This window comes from Ceratosolen solmsi, unplaced genomic scaffold (genome assembly GCF_000503995.2).
Source record: "Ceratosolen solmsi marchali unplaced genomic scaffold, CerSol_1.0 scaffold57, whole genome shotgun sequence".
NCBI classification, from domain to species: domain Eukaryota; kingdom Metazoa; phylum Arthropoda; class Insecta; order Hymenoptera; family Agaonidae; genus Ceratosolen; species Ceratosolen solmsi.
In genome coordinates, this window is record NW_011948427.1 from 5,480,762 (window position 1) to 5,504,962 (window position 24,201).

General features: G+C 30.6%; 1 protein-coding gene across 1 annotated transcript in view; it reads left to right on the forward strand.

Annotated features, from left to right (window-relative positions):
- The window catches only part of E23 (ABC transporter G family member E23), a 172,790-nt gene that overhangs the window by 123,461 nt on the left and 25,128 nt on the right, over positions 1-24,201 (forward strand). The window contains exons 2-3 of the mRNA XM_011501208.1: positions 22,800-22,960; positions 23,239-23,408. Coding sequence (XP_011499510.1) covers positions 22,800-22,960; positions 23,239-23,408 — 331 coding nt within the window. The remainder of the gene's footprint in view (positions 1-22,799; positions 22,961-23,238; positions 23,409-24,201) is intronic.

Here is a 24,201-nt window from a genome sequence, read left to right on the forward strand (position 1 = left end):
TGTCGAACATTCATAGTATTAATGATTAACTTTCCATCTAATATTTAATTTTAATTAAATTATACATAATCTAAAATATAAAGTAATTTTTAAATAAAAGAAATTTATGTATTTCCAAAATTATTTTTATAGTGTTATAGAAATTCTATAAAATAATCTTTTTTTTTATTATTAATATTATAGGCGATTGAAAATAATCGCAATTATAAATAATTGTAATTTCCTTTACTTTACAGACATTTTTTTCAATTACTTACTGCTGCTAATTTCTTTGATAGAACACTTTAATGGTATTATAATAATGAGGTCAAATAAACTGTAGCAAAGAATAATACAATATAATTCTAACAGTTTTTTTACTTATCGTTTTGATCTTTCGAACAAATAGGGGCAAAAATGCCTACAACATACATACTGATAAATGCACGTAAAGATCTATCTATGGCAATGAACGTACACAAAAGATAGCATACATTTGCGCGAGAACACGGAAGTGAACGGAGCCCCCTTTGTCTATCTCTATCTCTCTTTCTCCCTCACCATAGATTTTTCGGCCCAGAAAGCAGATCCGAAGCTGCCGTCATCGCCGCAAGGCGTAGGTGTATAGCGTCTATCTAAGCGACTCTCTATCTCCTTCACTCGCTCTTCTCTTCTTCTACTTATCTCTCTCTCTCTCTCTCTCTCTCTCTATCTCCCTCTCTCTCTCTCTCTCTCTGATTCACTCACTCACTCACTCACTCACTATAATAATCATGGAAAACCATGTCTGCCTCTCTTTTCGAGAGACAGAGTGAAAGAGATGGAAGCCGCTATACGAGAAAGCTTCTTTGCGGATCCGAGTCTGATCGATGTATAGCCTCGCGGTACGCCTTTCCACTCCTTTATTTATTATTACTATGCCGGTCTTACTGTTAGTGCCAACGCTACTTGGCTTATTCTTTTTATTTGCGCGACGGAAAACGGTGCTGCCTACGATCCTTATCACTTATCGTCTCCCCCTCGTCACGCGGTTTTATCCTCGGCCGGGTTTCTAATTCTATTACACTCTTCGGATCTTCGCTCTGAGTTGACTTTCTCCGGATCAGAACCCAAGCTTACTCAAGCCTCACCTTTCTAGGACACTATTCTCTGTGCGTGCGTATTTTTGAAATTCGCTCTGAGCCATGACTGATCGTAACTTATTGACCGGAGATAATGAAAATTATTAGGGCTGAAACGACCTGCACTTTTAATTTTCTCAACAAACTTCCAGTTTTACTGTTCATGCATCAGGCGTTTTTAGTGCAATTCCTTATCTACAAATATTTTATAATCTTGGAACTTTTCATGAACACAAAATAATTCATGGACTCACTAAATATTACCACTGATACGTATGAAAATAAAAAAGAATGAGAAAAAAACATGAACTTTAATTCATATACCATTCTTCTCATTTGATATACTTGTTCAGTGATTGGTTGATGGTTTCAGATATATACTAATTCATAAAAATCATTCAAATATTAATATTTTGCAAAAAGTCTTTCGAATAATGATTAGATAAATATTTAGAACTGCCTGAAACTAAATATGATTGTAATAAAAAACATTCAAAAATTAAATATATAGAAATTCTGTATAAGGATACTTAAGATTAATACAGGGATTTTTTATTTTATTTTTTTTTATTTTTTATTTATTTTCCATATGGCATAAAATGCATAAAACAATTTTGCAATATTGCAAATGACACTGAATTTTTTTCAAACATTTTTTTTTTTAAAACATCATATTTTATAAATATATAATGATATAATCAATAACAACAATAAAACCATATTATTCTTATACTAATAGAAATAAATAATATTCAAAGAATATTCAATATAATCTTGAATAGTGTATAAATTTGTAGCAGACGCTCCCAAACAATTGTCACTAAAGTATAAATACGTTACATATTGGCTTCTATGAAATAGTTGAATGACATTTTAATATATATATATATATATATATATATAATTAGTATACAAATTTATTTAAAAATTTAAGCAAGATACTTTTCTATTTTATACGTACGACATTTCGTGAGATAAATATTTGTAAAAATATAAAAATTTATGTGAAAAAATAATATTTTTGAATGTATGTATTGAAAAATATTATCCATTTGTATAATACAAGATTGTGTTGAATAATAAATTTTGTAACTTAATACAAAATCAGCCTTTTCATAATTATATAAAATATTAAAATGTAAATTTTTATGCTACTGTAGTAATCATATTTTATTAATAATTTAAAAAAGTTGAGGATATTCAATTACGTTGGAATGAAAGGGTATGAACAAAATTCTTACTTATTTTGAATTATATTACATATGGTACATACATAATTTTTTTAAATTTAACATTAATACAAAAAAACTTCTCTGAGTTATTCAATGACCTCGATTTTAGAACTTTTTATAGAAATGAATTGCAATATTGACCAAACATTAACTACTATCGAGTAATACTTAAATGAACGCTAAAAGCCATTTAAATATTGTTATTAAAATTCAAGTTAAAAAAATTAATAATTGGCTACTCTATTTTTAAAGCAATGCTTTATCAGAAAATTGATTGCATTACTGAAAATAAATGATGAGAACAATGATGAAAGAGAAACACCATTTTGAAATCAAGAAAATTTTTTTAATCAACTACCACAGAATATTAAGAAATCGGCAAATTTCCATATTACATGAGTTTTACAAGTTCTTCACACCAATAAATATAATAATTATCACCGAATTAGGCACGTAAAACATCATCTCCGCTTTAACTGCATCAGTTACGAAAGCTATTATCGCGATCGGGTGTCGCTTGCTCGTGTTCAGTAACAGTCAGTCAATCCTGTATCCCACGCTATGCACTCAACCTATTGCCATGATATTTTCTTATGCTCTCACCAACTCTCCAATATATTTTTAATAGCTCAATAAAATTATTAATCCATTTCACTCTCTCTCTCTCTCTCTCTCTCTCTCGCGCTCTCTCTCTCCCCCTCTCTCTCTCTCTCTCTCTCTCTCTCCCTCTCTCTCTCTCTCTCTCTCTCTCTCACTCTCTCTCTCTCTCTCTATAATTTTTGTCGGCATGTTAATTATTTTATTTGTATAGCTTAGAGAAATCTCTCTAGAGATTTATTGTTAAAAGGAAATAAAGCAATAAAGGATATTCCTAATTATTAAAATAACACAGTAGCTAAAGTCTTTATATGATGATATTTTTTTCTATCTCAAAGATTTAATAAAATTATATTTTGGATTATTTTGTACGTTTGTATTTATAAAATTTATAATACAGCGTGTCAGTCTGCTCTGAAAATTAGCCTCTATCTAAACATCAAATAATTTCTAAATATCTATAATTTTAAATTATAAACTATTATGAAGTTTTAGCTATAATTTAAAATGTCATATTTTGAATCGAGCTTTTGATATTTCTACTTCATAACCGATTAGATTAAACAACAGTAGCTTAATAAAATTCACACTTACAAACATATAGCAATTCCAATAAAATTAATAGAACCGAAACAAAATTTTTATTAATTGGATTTACAATTAGTTTTTTTATTCTAAATAAAAAAAATTCTGTATTAAACTTTTCAATTAATATAGTAGACAAATTTTTTATTTACAATTTATTAAAACATTAGGATATACTACAGTTCTAAATTTACATGTTTTAATTTGAGAATACATATTATTGATAATAATGAATAAGAAGACCTAATAAATGCAAATTCAACGAAAGTTTTTAATATCAATGCTTATAATAAGTCTTCATAGAAAAGTCAAATAATTTATTAAAAATGATTTTATACATCGCTCAATATTGAAATTACTTTTATTCGTGTTCCTTTTGTAAAGCTTATTCTAATCACTATTTCTATCACTTTGTCTTAATTTCATCTGCTTATTGCAACAACTGTATATTATACTATGTTATTAAACATTATTATTAAATTTAAAAAGACATTTCTTGTATTCAAGAATTATTAATTTTTTAAATACAGATTTGAAACAAACGATTTTCAAAACAAATACCTATTTGACTCTGTTGTTCACAAGTGCTAAACAATAAAAAATCCTCATTAAATATTTAGTGTAAAGCAGTTATTGGTTAAAACTATTTTGTTATTTAGAAATTAAATACTATCTAAACCTGTGTTAACATTTTTTTGTTCAATAGTGCTCGAATTAAAATAACAGTTCTGTAATATATAATGTGCTTTATTAAAAATGTGCAAATATAAAAATTAATATTTATTATGATAAATATATTTTACAATAAATACATACTGTTTATGTGTTTTCATAGATTATTCATAAAAAATACTTATTCGTGATACTGATTTCTAAACACACTTTTAGTACTTCGAATATAGTTTTAAGTTCTATTGTTGAATTTGTTTGTATGAGTTTCCTAACGTACGTCTACGATTTTCAATCATACCTAAATATTTATAATTTATTGTTCATCATTTCCAGTTATATAAATTTATATTATAATTTCATGAAAAATATTAAAATTATATACTAATTATCTTATTTTGCTTTTTTATTTCGGTATAATTTTGTTAGAATTGGCAGTTATAAATTCTCAGATCTTTCGATTTATTAATATTGAATTGTTATTTACACGTCCTTATATGCACCGAGTTGGTCCTCAATTATAAAGTTCTTTATTTTTAAATTATTTAAGATGAAGCAACATTATTTATTATTTCATATTATGTTTTATGTCTATTATGATTATAATGAATAAAAAAAAATTATAAGCTATTTATTATGTAGAATATAAATTATTTAATTTTTTCGTTAATTCAATTAATTTTCTATTTAATATTACACAGCGAATATATTTTTTAATAAAAAGTTTAAGTAAACATGTAATATCTGATTATAAATGTTTTTCAACATTTATTAGACAACGTAATAAACTAACAAAGTATTTTCAAGAGAGTAAACAAATTGAATTTAAAATTTAGTACTTTCATACTTTCTAGCTACAATTTTTTTTCATTATTTGAATACTTGAAAACTGCATTTGAACTGTTAGAATCTTTAAAATACATGATAAACAAATTAACATAATTATTGCATATACAAAAAAATTCATTGTAATTGGTCTTATAAGTGAAATTTAGATGTATTCTAGAATATTTGTAACTTCAATCGAAATTAATATTTTTTAATTTTCAAAAATAAATTTTTAATAAAATTAATGTATTATAATTGTAATGATAATTACATTATATATTATGCTCATATACACACATATGTATATATGATTGAATGAATGTAGGTATTGGGAAATTCGTGAAGATTATCGACATTGCAAAACTCACTCTGTTTGTATGACGTTTCTATGTTTGTCTGACGTAAGTAAGAAAAGATATGTTTTGACAAATTTGGAAAATATAAAATTGTTTTAAGTAGAAGAAAAATAATTAGTACTTGATCATAGGATAATTTAATGTCAATGATAATTTGATGTTTTTAGACATTAATCCTCAGTTTCGTACAATAAATGAGCAAAAGATATTGACTAGTAAGAGGTATTTAATCGATTCAGATGTAAAATAAAAAAGTCAAAACAAACTGATTCGTAAATTATCAGAAGTGAGTCTTATATCAATAAGACTTATAATCACGTTGACTATTTGAAAAATAGTTCATAAACATATAGTTCATAAATATAAATACAATTTCAAACAATACATAATTTTAAGTGTTTAGTTTTAGCAAAAGTTTTATTTTTATCAGAGCCTTCATTAATTCCTAAATATTGTTTTATTAAAGTAATTTATAGATTTTAAAAATTGCTTGTATAATTATATGATATCTGCAGCTTAATATAAATATATATGAATATATTATGAAATATATGAAAAATATTAATTGAATATAATATGAAGTATTATATTATGAATAATATGAAAAATATTAATTTATAATATAATAGTTTCTTTAAATTTAAATCTATGAAATATAAAAATTATAATATATAAATATCTTAAAATCGGAATCGGAAGCAAATTTGATACTTTAATCGTTTTTGTAATAATATAGAACTTTACTATTTTAATACTCACAATTTATCAAAATATATGACAATCACAGTGTACTTTTACATTTTTAGCAAATTTCGTAAAAAATAGTGTTGTATGTCAGTTTAGCAATCAAAGGACAACGAGGTATATTCCTAGTATAATTCAAAGTTAAAGTAAATTAAGAACGTTAAAGTAAATTTTAAAAATATATTAGCATTAGTTAGAAATAAATGACAAGCAAAAATACGTGTTAGAATAAAATAAATGTCGAGTTAAATATAAGCTTCTTAAAAGTTGACCCTATCCACTTTAAGAGCAAAAAGTATAGGAGACAGCAGGTTACAGAGCCATTAATTGACCTCGGTTCTTCGCGTCAAAATAAGCAGCCACGCAATTTGCTACCTCGAAAAATTCTTTTCTTATTAGACGAATAAAGTCAATTTGTATCGTACTTGCACCTACCTTCGAGTCTTTCGAGAAGGCTAATAAAGAAGCCAATAAACAGGCTAATGAAAAAAAAGGAATAATAACAAGCCACAGGGCTGCATAGCGTTAAATGATGCATATCGCAGTTCGGCCGAATAAGTGCGACAATGGCCGATCTACGCGAGTCTCGCGCACACTCTCACACAACGACACCCTATTTTTGGCGCACGTGCGCGGACGCACACGGGCTTACATAGACAGTTAAACGCAGAGAGAGTGAGAGAGAGGAAGAAAGAGTGGGAGGGAGGGAGTGAGGGAGGGAGGGAGAGAGAGAGAGAGAGTGGGAGGTAGACAACAAAGAGCGAGCGAAAGAACGAGTGGGAGGGAGAGAGAAAGAGTGATAGAATGAGCAAGTGAGGGGGAGAGAAAGGGAAGCAAAGAGAGAGAGAGAGAGATAGAGAGAGAGAGAGAGAGAGAGAGACAGAGAGAGAAAGAGAGAGAGAGAGTAACGCGTAAGCCGGCTCGGCGTGGTCGTGATAGCGGTGTGCACCAGTCTACTGCAGAGGGCATTTCAGCGAGATTACCGGTGCATTGACCCCGAGACGGCGACTACGTGTCACCCCTTCACCGTCGCCGCTCAGCTTCGAGGTAGTATGAGAAGAACAGCAAGCAATAGAGAGAAAGAAAGTGAGTGAGAGAAAGAGAGAGAGAGAGAGAGAGAGAGAGAGAGAGAGAGAGACTACTGACAACCCGATACATTATATCCCTCTTTCTTTCTTCAACGCTCCGTCTCTATCTCTCCGAGTTCCATCGTTGTTCCTCCGCCGCCCCCACTTTCCGTTCTCCGACCGACCGATCTCCTCCTCGTCCCACTCCTTCACCGCCGTCAGCTCCTCCTCATCCTCATCCTCTTCTGCTCTACTCTTCCCCTTACTCTCTCCTGTCTCTACCCCCAGCACTCGCTTGTTAAATACTACTGCAATTCTCTCTATCTCTGTCTTATTGTTAAATGTACGCGTCTGTTTGTCTGTCTATCTCTTAAACTCTATCTCTCTATCTCTCTCTCTCTCTTTCTCTCTTTCTCTCTTGATTTCTCTTTCTCCCTCCCTTCTCGTTCGTTGTCTCTCTCATTTTATCTCTCTTTATCTAGCTGCTTCTCTTATTATCTATCTTTTATAAAATACTCAATGGAAAACATGTAAGAGGAAATTATTCATAATAAAACTTTGCAAATTTGCAAGTGCATACATTTACATATTATTATTGGAAATATTTTTTCCTCGCTTTATATTTTAATAACAAGAGACGTTATACTTATTAAAAATTAGTTACTTGTACTTAGATTGTTTGATGTTAATATTAAATAAAGAAAAGCAAATTTTACAGAAATTGATTTATATCTATCTACCTTCTATATTACCTATGTTAAATTTGTATTATATCTTGGAAAATATAAAGTATAATCATTAAAGCTTTTCTAGTATAACACTGTATTTCCATTTAATTCAAATGATTTCTATGCAATTAATTGATGCTTCTCTCTAATAAAAAATACTAGGATTTTCTGCTTATATTTAAGCAATGATTTAAAAATATTATTAGATAAAATAACATACGAAATAATATTATTTTAGAATGCTCTATTTTGTAATATATTTTGTAACAAATTATTTAATTCATAATATAAAAATAATATAAAGAACTATTACTATAAAGTTCATTTTTATCTAAAATTTAATTATATATTAAAACATTATATCGATTATTCAGTAATTATCTTTATTGGTTTATTATTCTGATTACATTTTCAATTCATTTCAATTCAATTCTGTCTCCTTCTCTCTCTCTCTCTCTCTCTCTCTCTCTCTCACTCTCTGTCTGTTTGTCTGCCTGCCTGTCTGTCTGTTTCTCTCTCTCTCTCTCTCTCTGTCTCTCTGCTTTTGATAATACGAGAATGTATGCTTTGTAACAAGGCGATCAAAGTAGAATTCGAGCCAAACTGAATTTGCGAATGTTATTCTATGTGTACAGAGACTTTGGGGCTCCATTGCATTGTATTTACCATCAGCTATCTTACTTTCCTCTGTAATGACCATCATTCTTTACCTTGCATATGAGAATTATATGATAATGTAAATTGGAATAAATTCATGACCAACTTTATTCTGTATAATCACGTTTCTTTTCTCTCTTTTGGAAAATGTTTTCTTTCATTGTAAAATTGAATTATTACCAAAATGGGTATCTGCTAGCATTAACTAAAAAAACTAAAAAATTACAATAAGGTTTGTTGATACTGCCATATGTTTTTAATCTGAAAAGTAAGGGGCTGATTATCATTTAATTTCATAATACCAATATAAAGAGAATCTTTTGGTTCTAATTCAACCTTCTGCCTTGCAACGGAAATCTGTATATTAAATAAATTATTTCTAGAATATGAGATATCTAGAAAATTATAAAGTCAATTTGTAACTTTTCGCCACGCCTTTTTTCATAAGAATCAGAAAATATATAATATATATATATATATATATATATTGTCATAGAATTGTTTCAATTTCGAAAAAAAAAATTTTTTTTTTTTGACTAGAATTTAATCGCACATAAAGAATTGAACTAATCTGGAAAACACTTTATTTAAAATATAAATGATGATCGTAAATCCCAAATTCAAATTTCTTGATGAAGATGTCCCGTATAAAACTAAAATGCGGAGAGTGCATGAGGGAAGGACTGCATAACGCAACAAGCGACCCGCTTGCACTTAGTCCACTGCATGTCAATCCACGGCTAAAACACGTTTACCACGTTCTCTAGGAGCTAAGCTATGGATAGAGCAGTGGAGTGGGAGAAAGGTAAGAAAAATCTCGCGCGTCCCGCGTACGACGGTCATAAAAGCCACTCAATTAGTACTCGAGGTTCGTCACTACGCGCGCGATTTTGCAACTTTCTCTCTCTCTCTTTCTCTCTCTCTCTCTCTCTCTCTCTCTCTCTCTCTCTCTCTCTCTGCGTACTTAAAGTGCAATTTCTCTATCTCTTTTGCGTACGTACCACGTGGAAATCAGAATAATCGCTCTCAGCAGGTTAGCAACACGTTCTCTTACATAAAGTGAGGTGATTTTTTTATGGGACGGCTTGCGTTACCATGTGTTGATGAGAGAAAATAAGGGGAAAATGAATGAGGTGGAGTGGTGATGAGCAAAAGGGGAGATGGACAACGATATCCAATGGAGATGCAATTTGTTTATCAGGAATGTTGTTTTCAACAGTGTATTTACTTGCGTACTTTTTTCTTTTGTTGTAAAATCCTTGTCCTTCAAACTTCAGTTAAAAAATTAAGTGAAATTTATGATTAATTAGAGATTGCAGAAATATTGTACGTCACGGTGACCAAAGTGTTTTAACTCTAGTGTTGACTAAATAAGAAATTTACAAAAACTTTTCTCTAATTATCATTACTTTTAGAATTACGTATACACTCAACAACTTTCAAATATTCTGTTTATCTTTTAAGCATCTCTAATACTAAATAATCAATGGCATTTTGTTTTTACTTTGAAATTTGAAATAAATAAATTTATTTTGACTAAATTATAAAATTCTTCTTGCGATGATAAGTTGGTGTAAAAAGTATGTATGTATAAACAATCATAGACTTTGTATAAATGCTCTTTAACTGTATTAAAACATTTATATTTTAGCTAATAAATTTATGTAAAATATTTAATAAATTACAAGTAACCTCATTATTTCTCATGATATTTATATGATATACATATTTTATAATTATATTCATATATATTTAAGTGTATCTGAAATTTCGAAAGTATAATTTCTTTAAAGGATAGTGGGAAAAGCGAAAGTAACGCTACTTCTTATCAAAATAAAAATATTTATGAACAATAGCATTTCAAATATATCGACAAATTATTTTAATGTACTTACTATCTACTTTTTTTGAATGTGACCATGTTAGTACTCTTGCGCTTTAAAGTAAAAATATTTATATAATGAACTTTTGTGAGTTTTTAATGTATTTTTTATCGTTTGAATACTCACATAATTTCTTCGAGCATTAAATATTCACCCATTATCTTTTACGCAGTTGTAACAATAAAAACTGAAACGTAATAAATGGAACAGAGAGACTGTAACGACATACAGACAGAGAAAAAGCGTAAGAGGAGGGAAGGTGTTGAGAGAAGGAAGCAGACATAGTACAAAAAGAAAGGTTGTCACGTAAAAGAATATTATGACTATAGAGATTCTCACTTGACTTGAATGTTACTTTCACTTTGCACTTTGCACTTTGCTCGTTACAATCTGCAGATTGGTTGAGGCAAACAGCAATGCGTTTACCGCTGGACTAAAATGCCAATTTATGTAAATCGTCTATGTTGGTTACGCATACGTTTGACATTACGAGCGCGTGGGGACACGAAGATTATCTCGACTACGTCTGTCTGCTTCTTACACAGATCTAATTTTCCTAAATGAATGGCGGACAATTATCTATTCTTTCTATTTGTGGTGTAATACTGTGTATACTCATTCTCAGATTGACTTAATTGCTCTTTTATTAAAAATGCTTTGCGAATTTATATTTAATAAATTGAACTTTAATTTTGTATGATTGACTAGAATTTTAGATTCATTAACAAATCGAATGAAAGTTATTCTATTCAATCACTAATAATAATAAAAAAAAAAATAACTTTTACACATCAGAGTAATTTTTATATTATTTTAGGATCTATTCCCATTATAATATATATTAACTTCAACATCTTTTACCGAAAATTTTATATTTTATTCAATATTTGTCAATTGTCAATTATAATAGATTGATTCTGTCTTAATAAATGGCTTTACATTAAAAAATAGACTCTTTTTAAAATAATTGATTTATTGTTTCGATTTATTGAAAAATTGGCAGTACTTCATTGGTACCACATTTTTATTATTATCTTCGTAATTCGTAGACTAAACAACTTAGAATAAAATCTATAGAGCGAATCATTTGCTCAAATATCTTAAATCAAACGTCCGCTGCTGAATTTTACTTTTCATTTCTCTCCTGCTAATCTTTTGTTTTGATATAATAATTATCGATCGGTTACTGAACTTTCAAATCATAGTTAATGTAGCAATTGTTAAAATCTGTTACCCAACAGTCTGACTCATTTGATCTTACAGTAGTCTCAAGGATAAGTTAATTTGAATGTTTTCGATATAATGCTTTAAAAAGTTGCAAGGATTCTGTTAGCAATTTTTTATAAAAAAATTAATGCGCAGTTCACGCACTACAAGCACTTACGAAATTGCGCGGCGAGAGGAATAAGGAATGAGTGAGGGGGTTGGGGAGGGGGTTTGGTATGGAGAGGGGGAGGGGGGGGAGAAGAGGATAAAAAGCGAAGGCATATACACCTGGTTAAAGCACAGCGATAAAAGGATTTGTTACTGTCAGATATGTGCATACTTTGGGAGCAAAGTGAATACCTGGATAAGATGAATTCGACGATTAAAATGACCTATATTCGATACACAATGGTGGCGTAGCTTACTTTGTGGTAATAATCATGCATATGTTAAAAGGTTATAATTTACTGAAAGGTAACGAATGATTACAAAGAAACTTTCAGCAAATAAAATTTAATAATGGTCGGTCTTTTAAAATGTTTATACTGTGGCGCGCATGTATTTTATTATTATTTATCAGTTTATCAGTAATTCTTAGTTAAATTATATAATAATTGTATAGGAAACTATTATATATAACATACAAATAAACTTCTAAATAAATAATAATGTATTGTAATATAAAATAATACATATAATTAAATATATTTCAATATAGTTCATCATTCCATTGTCAATTTTTATATTTAATATTAAACTGCATGTGATAATAAGTACTTTATAATATTCTTTTTAATCATTATATTTTTATTTTATTTTTCAATTAGCCAATAATTTTTTATTAATTGTTTACATTAGTAATTTCAAGAATTATTTCATTTTAAATGCTTTTAAGGAAATTTTGCCTTTAATTGAATGTCTTAAAATGATTTTTCTTTATAAAGTGAAAATTCAAAATTCAAAATTTTATTTCTTATTTGAAGAAAAGATAATTTTTTTCACAATATTAGATATATGTAGTATTTTATAATTGAAATCTAAATGAATGGAGAAAGATTTTGATCAATTATATAAGATAAAGTGAATTGTTATACAATTTCAGGTACGAATATTATAGTAAAATGAAATTTATATTTTGAGCGCTTGAAATCAAAGAAAGGATTTTAAAAAATAACTTATTTTTAAGGTTTTCAAATGTGAAATAAGAATTCTTATTCTTATGATTATTTAATGTAGTATTTTTAAAAAAAGCATGAAAATTGGTGACGCCTTAGATGCTTTTCTAAATCAACTTTATGTAGGCATTTATGTATATACAGAGAAGTATGTATATCATTTTTGGTATGGCATCATTTTTCCATATATTTTTACTGATTAGCCCTTCACTTATTAGGATTGGATATATTTAAACAGGAACTCGCATGATGACTGTATGTCTGAAAAACATTTCACTTTACAATTTTGTAGAACCTGGAAGATATACTTAGTACAGGCGTTCGTTATATTTTATATGGATATGAATTTTAACTGACAAAGGTAATAGTGATAGATTCAATTTTTAATCATTTAAATCCTTAACTCTGTATTAAATAATTATTAAATTTATTGTTTCATATTTAGAGGCATAATTTTATTAATATATTTGTTAAATTAATATGTTAAATGAATATTTCTTTGTAAGAGTCTATTTATATATATTCTTAATTAAGGGTTGAATATACTTTGATAATGATCGTTAAATTATAAATATGTATCGTCACGAAAATCTTGTTTATAAAATTATTTATAAAATTTGGTACGAATTTAATATTAATATATATATATATATATATATATACATATCTATTAACAAGTGTCCTTAAATGTATTATTTTACTTTCTAGGGATTATCTCCAAAAAATATGAAATATAAATGTTACATTTAAAAAGCAATTAAATTTCATATTTTTATATCTTTAATAATATTTTATTACCATAATGAAAGTTAAATTTTATCAAGAGCTCCTTAATTAAAATGAATAAATTTAATATTCTTATTGTTTATTCTCCTATTCTTTATAATCAATAAAGGTATTTCATATAGAATATTAAGTATTTATCTATGTGAATATTATTTGTTGACTTAATTAATTAAAAATACTTTTCGATTTTTCTTTATAATCACTAACACTTCGTTCAGTTGTTAGACAATACACATCATGTTTTATATTATGAGAGTTATACTACCGTAAAGTCCTAGAAGTTTAAAATTAATTTACAATAAATTGTATAAAGTATCGAAGATTTTGTTAATGATACGCCTCGAATAGAGAGGAATAAACTAAATCCACTAAATTTTTGTAGCGAATTACAGATATAATAATTAAGATTTGCAAAATGACAGTGTATGAGTTTTTGTAAATTTGACTTCATTTATCATGCAAGTATGAAGAATTAGCATCTCACGTAATATTAATGACATAGACTGTAAATTGCGAGATTGTCGAAAAACGCCACTTATTGAATATACATTTAATATTCTGCATTTAAATGTATCGTCACCACATATAATGGTGTTCTCCACTCGTCACGACGTTCTCGCGTACGCATCGAAGTTAACGCTCTCTCTTTCTCTCCTCCAGTTCTCGATTCACACTTTGTAATACACGATCCCTCTGCGCGTGCACACGCACACAATGTGCGCACGGTATTACATTACGTGCTCTCGACAGCTGCTCGCTCTTCGGGGCCTCTGTATCAAGGTTATCGGGTCTCGGGACTCGCGTACGAACCCACGACGCCTTGTCCCCGTCCATAGTATAAATCAGCATATCGGCAAGCGTTTCGCGAGCGCCCGGCATTAGAGAACGGAGAGGAGGAGATAAAGAAAGGAGAGACGGTGACGCGTGAGGTGGAGTGCGGGGGATGTCGACGAGTTGGCGAGAGGGGGAGGAGGTCGAGGGGCGGGAGGGCCTTGTCGAGCACCGGCACCGTTAGGTTTAAAGTTTCAAATGGCACACGCGCCAAGTCCCCACGTATGCGTGCCTGCGCGCCTGCACATAACAGGTTCGATCACCTTAGTCCGACTCCGGGAGTTCATTGAACTTACTCAAAGGAGCGAGTACGACGCATGCGGTGCGCTCTCGTTCCACTATAGTCCGACCTCGTAGTTAATTGCTCCGAAGCATTCTCACCCCCTAGCTTCTTCTGTTCCATTTTCGCCTATTTGTACGTGGCTGTGCAATATGCCCATTCAAGACGCTCCTATCCCTCATCCCGGTGCCTTCTGCTCTCTCCGTATGTGTCCTCCAATTTTTTGCTCGCTACATCGTGTCAATAGCATGGAAATTACAGATCCTCCCGTCTCTCCCTCCCGTCTCACACACACACACACACACACAGAGAGAGAGAGAGAGAGAGTGAGAGTGTGAGAGTGAGAGAGAGTGAGAGAGAGAGAGAGAGTGAGAGAGAGAGAGAGAGTGAGAGAGAGAGAGAGAGTGAGAGAGAGAGAGAGAGTGAGAGAGAGAGAGAGAGTGAGAGAGAGAGAGAGAGTGAGAGAGAGAGAGAGAGTGAGAGAGAGAGAGAGACAGGCAGACAGACAGACAGACAGACAGACAGACAGACAGACAGACAGACACAGAGACACACACACACACACACAGACACACACACACACTCACTCTCACTCTCACTCCCTTCCCCTGCTATCCCTTCAACGCACTCACTTGGTAAGTCCCTCCCCTCCCCCTCTATCTGTCCCGCTACGTTTCAGCGTCTCTCTCGTTCTTACATTATTAATAACCAACAGAAGAGGATGCATGAGAGAGCGAGAGGATAAAAAAAAATCTAATATGGAGCACATCTGCAACGAACGTGAGGACGGACACGATAACCAAGAGATTCGCTTGGATCTCTGAACATCAGTGTTAAACGTATTACTAATAAGCGTGAGATTTTCGTAAGCTCTGGCTAATCGAGGACGAACGGCATCGGCGTATCAGCAGCAATGGTCTTTGTCAACCATCATCATAAAGTAATTGTAGCTGCACACTCACCTCCGTAAGGGTACATTAGGAGAAAGTGGACCCAAGGTGAGGCACGCCTAGAAATAAACGGTGCAAGGCGAGAGGTGTGTCGGAACAAGCACAAATGCCTCGGGGTGGGTACAGCCGGATCAGTAGGATTGGTTTTTAGGCGAGACGGTCTGTTCTAGAAGAGCGCATTAACCTCGTATTCCCAAAGAGATTATTCGTTTAAATTTTTGTCGCGAATGCTATGTGGGAAGAGTCTCTGACATAGTTTTATGGCGAGGGCCGGATTTTTTGAAAGTTTAAAAATTAATTAACGCTGCTCCATTAAACCTAGCACTTTTGACGAAAGGGAACATAAATTGCCAGCATAGACAACAAGGAAGAGTTCAAAGGAGCTCGCCAGACCATTAAGTTCTGTCTTCCTTATAATACCTAAGCGATTAACTGTATTTTTTCGGCTTCGTTAATATTGTTGGGTAAAATAAATCCCTTAGGATTTTTGAAGGCTTCGTGATCTTCGATGTTTTGACTTTAAGCCAATATAAAGCTATAATTAGTTAATCTGTATAATTTAAAAAAAAAAATTGTAACTCATAACCAATAGAATAGTTGCGAAATTATTTCGAAATATTTTATAGACGTAAAATTACATTAAGTATTATTATCTTTCGTAATTCAAATCTTTAAGATTTAAGATTTAAGTACAAGTAAATAATTGTAAGCTTTTACACGCAAATTATACCTCATCGAATCAACAAAGTACGTTGGTCAAACAATTTTTGTTTTGTTTTGTTTATAAATCTTTATTTAAATAAATGAAATGAAATGAATTTATACGTTTTTTATTGGTAATGGTTGAAAATGCTAAAGATTCAGTAATTTAAAATTTCTACTTCATATTTGACAATTGAGGCCTCATCTTGATGTAATACAAAGTTAAATATTGATTCAGATAATTGTTTGACTAAATATACGTAAGCTCAAATTAACTTAAATATTATTTAGAAAATTAAGCACAATACAGTAAAATAAAGAAGTAAGGAATTAAAATTAATTTCGTGACAGAACATCCACAGCTGCTATTTAAACATTACAATATACGTTTTCAATATATAAAATATGTATTATTATTAATTATATTTGAAAGTTGGCTTGGCCAAATCAAAGTGATATATCGATACTACTATTTATGTGAATCCGAATTAGAATTGTGAATGTGAATCAGAATTTGGATGAAGAATCGTTTCGTTTTCTATTTGAAAAAAATTAATCGCTAATAAAAATGCTTTGCGATTAAGAATAATATAAGACGATATTTGTAAAATAAATTGTGCAGTTCATGGTATGAGAAATCAATTTACGATTCTATATTATTCATTCAAGAAAGTTTGGAACATGCAAGTAATCGAGGATGACGGATCCTTTTTTGTCTTTTAATATTCCTTTCGTGATCGTTGTATATATATACGTGTTATTTTATTAACTTGAGGAAGTATCAAGTTTGCACGCGAACTTAAAAAAATTATACGCATTCAAATTTCACAGAAATTAAAAGAGAGGTCGAGGAAAAAGGAATGCGATGAACTAGTTCGTTTATGATATGGTTTACCCTTCATACCTTTTTATATTTTTTATTTATATTACTTTTTCTTGGTTGTTCTTAAACAAGAAATTTTTATTCTCATAATTAACTTTGAAAAATAAAATAATGTTCATTAACCTTATGAAATTCTATGAACCACGATTTGTACGTCTCTGATACTATTTTTAAAATGCAATTCTTATTTATTAATTTTCATAATTCATTGTAATTTTTTATTTTCCAAAATTACTTATTATGCATTTTACAATAATAATAATTAAATTAAAAAAAAAAAAAAAAAAAAATCAAATATTACATTATACACAGCTTAGATTGTTATTACTGCTATTGTTCTTCTTCTGTATCTGTTTCTTATTATCATTGAGAATGCATTTTAATTCTTATCATCATTAATAACGCAATTTTTTATTTTTATCATTCAATGTTGCGACATTTCTCGCCAAATAACATTTAATCGAGATTTTAATCGTTGAAATTTAAGCGTTAAAATTCTCAAATCAATTCCCCTTAATTATTAAAGGTTTATTTCATTATTCATTTAGAATGTTCGTAACATAATGCTCCTTGGCATGCTTATTTCTGATTTAGAAAAAGGAATCCAGCCTAAAAATATTTGATTCGATATCTGAGAAAGTATGCTAGCGTCACAATATATGTAAACATATACAGGCAGTATCATGTTACTGCTACCAGCGGAAATTGCGCAAAGCTTCCCGGATAAGAGGCATCCTTAAATTACGTAAAAGTATTTTTTCTGATTTTCAACCCCTCTCTTATTTACGTACTATGCAATTGTTTTCCTTTTTTTATATATTTTTTTTTTATGTAGTTAAATTTTTTGTAAAATTCTTTCTTTTCTTCGCATAATACAATTGAGAATAATGATGCTGGTGATGCGAATTTCAATGTAAAGCTACAACTTCTGAATTGATTGATATATCGTATTTGCATGTTAGAAAATTATATAATTATTTTACTTTAATTGCAATAACAGTGAGGTAGAAAGGCATGTGTGCATTCACTTCTATTATCCCTCGATCTTCATCAACTGAAAAATATGACCAATGCCGATTTCGCAACGAGCATTTAAATGTGTTTGAGTTAACGTGAGTTAATCGATTGATGAAGTTGGCGAAAAATGTGCGAGCAAATGTATTGGTCGCTAATAAATGGCGGATGAGTACGGGCTCTTGAAATAATTGCTTTTCTGCCGATCTAAAAATTATCGACTCCCAGTGCCGAACGTAAAACAATAATTATCGGTTTAATAGCGAGCGACTAGATGTATAAAGTATAATCAACCGTGACCCCCGTATCCTCGGTAAGAGAGAAAAAAGGTGAAAAAGAGCGAAACAAAGGGCAGCCCTCGCGTCCCTAAAATGCTGTGCGGTCGGGACGACGACGACGACACACATCGAAGAGAGCATCTATAGCCTCCGTTCGATGGCAGAGTGCAGAAGGCGCCGGAGGTTCAACGAACCCGAGATGACGTGATATCGCCGCACGCTGGGAATTTATTATACGCTACTCTCTTTCTTTCTCTTTTCTTTCCTCCTCCTTTTACCGCCGCTTTCTCCAGTGCATCGTACTTGCAAATAATCGTGAGCGGGAAGCGGCAAGCTTACTTACTGGAGCCGACCTTCCCGTGTATTTTTTCCTGGTTGTATTTCATGGCTTGTGTGCCGCACTCGTGTTTTTAGCAGCGCGGGCCGATGAGCAATGGAAATGTAGGCTTTTTATTATCGAGTCAATGGCAGCGAGTGATTGACAGTAAAAGAGTATAAGATTCTTAAGATCTGCGTTTGCTTCGGATCAAATATACATTTCTTTTTTTCCTTTTTCTTCTTCTTTCAGTCTTTATTTTATTTTTTTTTTTTTTTTTTTATTTTATTTTATTTTTTATTTTTTTTTTTAATCATTTTTATCGCTTTTATTTTTATTATTTTGCTTTATTTATTTGTTTAATTATTTATTTATTTTTTGTCATTGTCGATTTTGCTTTACCGATCTTCGCTCAATGTCTCTCTATATACAACATTTATTAGAGCATAGATTATCATAAACTTTACGAAGCTAATAAGCTAGTCCTTTATAATTTTCGAGTCTGAAATTTACTTTTCAGTTTGCATTGTGCAGCTTCAGTACGATGGTTTGTAATTCAGTGCTTAGTTTCCACTTCGTGTTAAAAAAATTTTATTGCACGATATACAATCGGCCATACAATTTCATATAAATTATAGCACTAATGCAGAAAGAATTAATAACGTTTAAAATTTTATCGAACAAATGCCTTTAGGATTAATAATTAATTTCACCGTCTAATGTAATATACATTTTATTTATTGATAATACAATTTTTCATGAACTACATTTTACGGTTCGTTACTTTGTACACCTATAAAATCTAATTTGGTAAGATAAACTGTTATTAATGCAGCGTCTATCATATTTATCGCGAACATCGCTAATTATATATTTATAAATTATTCGAATGAATGTGTTTTAAAAAATATTATGCGAAATTAAAAGATATCTAAAAGACATTGATACATTGTATTAATAGTAAATTCAAGAATTACAGTGCTAATTAAATCATAAATGAATTAAAAATCAAACAAAGATATATCATTTTTAATATATTTTATATGAGATCTGGCAGGATGCGATATTTATAAATAATAATAATAAATGTTTTTCACCAAGTGAACTATAAATAATAAAATATTTGAAAGAAACTATGTTTGTAAATTATACATTATGACTTACAAAAATTATTGAAACTCATTCTTTTTTTATTATAATATTTTATAACTAATTTGAATTGGTCCCATTTTTATAAAATATTAAACAGATACTTCGAAAATTAATAATTTAGATGCTTTACTGTTCGATAGGCGCCCTTTATAACTTTCCTATCATTAAAATTTTTTCAATCATTATTTATATATCATATCGACCATTTTAAAAATATTATATTATAAATGTTATATAAGCATTTATATGATTTGAATCTTATTTATGTAAATTCATGTATTACTAAATTTTATTGTAAAAGTCGGTCAAATAAATCTTGAAATATATTGAAATATTTTGTATCATATATGTATTTTACATTACGTATATATATATATATATATATATATATATATATAATAAGATATTGAACAAATAATTATATATAATATGTATTAATTGTTTTTCTATTTTGAATATGTGTATTACTGAAAGAATTTTAGAATAGAACATATTTAGAACAGAGCTTCAATAATATACTCAGTTAAGTTTTATAAAATTTTATTTAATTTATTTTTGCCTATCCATCAATTTATAAGGTTTAATAACGATATTTAAAAAATATTGAAGATAAAAACGATGATAATTGTTTTAATTAAGTAAAGTAGTATTCGCTTGTTATTCAATTGAAAATATAAGATACAACTGAATTTAAATGAATAGAAATTTTAATACATAATTACTTATTATATAGCGACATATTTTTTTTAATGATTTATTATATTTTATTCACATAGATTTCATTTCAATTACTCAAACAACGTAAATTTTTGTTAAATATTAGATACTTTATTTAGAGGCATTGTTATTCCAAAAAACACTTTCTTCTCAATTTTTTTTTTTTTTTTTTTTTTGAAACAAAGAAGACTGTGCCAATCTTAATTCTGTTCTTGATTATGGGAGAACAAATTGAGTGCACGGATAAAAAGAAGTATGGAAAGCTTGAGGGAAAAAAGAAAAGCCATCCTCAGTAGGCTTCTGGTTGGCGATCAAGGGAATTTCTCAATTTCCCGATTCTTTGAAACCCAGGTTGACGCACGATTCAAAAGATTCACTTGCCTTTTTCCCTCGCTGCCTCCCCACTCACTCACTCACACACTCACTCACACACTCTCCCTCTCTCTCTCTCTCTCTCTCTCTCTCTCTCTATTTCTTCTCTCTCTCTCTCGCTCTTTCTCGCCGACTTTTTGCGCATCCCTTCCATGGCAACCAGCGTCGTTCGTTAGAAAGTTAAGAGCGCGGCGGCCACTTGCCAAAGACGGCGCGTATGTCAGGGGATGCGCGCAGTGCAGCGCCGATCGCGAGATTGTTCCACTAAACGACCGGTCGAACCTCTTTCCGCGACCTTGGGCGGACGTTTTCACGTTGCGAGGGGGGAAATTCTTGTTCCTCGCTTTCCATCGTCCGTCATTTTGACGGGCGCTTTCCGATTGCGAGCGCGCACTTCACGTTTTTTATATCCCCCTTATGCTGTGGCGGTAACACACGAGCTCATCTGCTCGCGCGTGCGCAGATTATGTCAAGGCGCCTTCTTTTCCCTTGGCTGGATTTGTCTTGCTGAGTTATATTAGAAAACCCGTTCGGCGACCTCTCGAGAGCGAACCTAGCAGTTGTCGGCTCGTTTCGCCCTGACGCTAACTGGGCGCCGTTTTACTTCCTTCCGAAATTCATTTTATTGCCTTCGCAAGCCTTCTATGGACGCCCGGCATCGTAAACTGAATTGACCGCGCGAGCGCGTTTATTGACTTGGCCTTTTTCTCATCTGCTGGTTTAAACTTTTATTGAGAAGCGAGCCCGATTCTTAGACCCATCGACGAATCGTTATTACCTCAAGTCTGGAATCATTAATATTCATAGAGCCGTGGCACATTATTCATTACACTTTTAATAAATAGTATGCATACAAATTAAGTACTTATTGCGGGAAGAATATACATTTATTATTAAATTTGCGCGTATTTAATAAAAATGTACTTTAGCATCTCGTATTGCACGAATGAACAAGTAGTCGAAATAAATTCCTTATATGTATACATTAATTTCGTAAAATTGCATTTAAGATATTGCTTAATTAATTCAACGCGGTAGTATTGAACGTAAGATATATATATATATATATATATATATATATATATATATATATATATATATATATATAAATATACCACTAACATTCGGTTATCATTAAATTTCTAATAATACTGTTTATCATGATAATCATGTTTAATAATTTATTTATTAAATTAAAAAATTAATTATTAAAAGACTGTAAGAATACTTTATAAAAGTAAGAATTGATTGCTCTATCGTTGGGACCAACTTTATCGTCAAAATAATATGCACTTTATCGAGTAATTATGTACTGTGATTTATAAATAAGATTGATAGTTTGAAAAAGTCACAAGAAGGTTGCCTTTTCTGCATAAGGAATGACGTTATAATGGAAAAAACCTACGCTGACAATATTTTAACAGAAGTGTAAGTTCCTAAATAGTATTTATAAATAGTATTCATTTTAATCAAAAGGTATATATTAGAGATGTATTATCCCCTACGACGCGTCAAATAATTATATTTGGTAGTTTATAATTTACTGAATCTTTAAGACTGAAATTTGAAGGCGTTGCAGTTGTATTTATTTTGCTTAGTCGTTGATTGTATCTAATATTGATGAGACCTAGTGCGGAAGGAAAGAAACACATGCTTTGTTTGTAGTAATGGACGAATAATTATTATTCCAGAGTGGAAAGTTCAGCGCTACAGTTAGTATGTCCGCTGGATTCTCGTCCGGTGCAATTAGTCTTCCGAAATCTCCAAGTCGTAAAGGACAAAAGATCACTTTTACGGGATGTCTCCGGTGTCGTCAAACCAGGCGAACTCTTGGCTGTCATGGGACCCTCAGGTATGTCATATCATGCTTTATTTACAATTTTAGCTCGCGATATTCGTTTTTCTATTCTTTTTGGTTCTTTATCTTTCTAAATCGCCGCAAGATTAGTTATCTAAATAATTAAAAAAATTTTGTTAAAGTTTTGCCTGCTTCCTAAAATATTTTACTTCAAGGGCGAATAGTTTCTTTAGCATAATTGATAAATTTAAAAAACTAAACGAATACAATGCCCTGAAATATTTTTAGTAATAACAAGTGTTGTCCTACTTTTAAATTGTCTTCTCCGAAAGGTTGCGGTAAATCTACGCTGTTGAATTGCCTGTCTGGCCGAATTGGCTTGGACAGTGGTGAGATTTGGTTAAACCGGGAAAGGCTTACTAAGAGATGGCGACGAAGGATTTGTTACGTTCAGCAGCAGGATGTTTTTTTTCCCGATCTCACACTTCGACAGACATTAGAGGTAAGATTTCTTTTTTGTTTCCCCTGCTACAATAAAATTACAACAAATAGAAATAAACATTATGAAATCGAAAATTTTTCACCGTTCGTAATATATGCGTTAAAAGTATTTCTAATTTCAAAGAATAATAATATAGTAAATATTATGTCAAAATACTCCATCCGAGTTTATTATAATCAATTAAATGGTATCACGTAGAGCCATGCTGTCATGTATAATGTAATAGGACTATTACATAAATAAATCTTAATGGAAATGTTGAGAATACATCGTTTTTTCTTACATTATATTTTATACATAATTGTAATATAAATAACCATATGAGAAGTTTCATGTAGATTTCCCCTTAATCTTAAATTCTGTTTAGTTAATATTTGTTTTACCGACTAGTCTTACATTTATAAACAAGTGCATAAACAGCTTTTATGGGGTAGTTATATTTATTTATAATATATATATATATATAATTTTTTTATTTCTTGTTCGCATAATAGAGTCAAAACGTATATTGTTAAACGTTCTAGTTAAAAAAAAATGTTAATAAGACAATTAACTTTGAAACATGGGGCTGCTGCGACAATCGGAATTTGCAAATGTAATTTTTTATAAAAACAGTTAAATATTTTCCAATGTATTATCAATATATTAGTTAATATTAAGCTCGCAATATACGTTATGTGAACTTATGCTTGAATGATCGTTTATGCCATTCGAAATATTTCAAATTTTTCTCCACTCGCGCATAGATAGATCATACGAATGCTATGCAAGATGAAAAAACGCATTAGTAGTA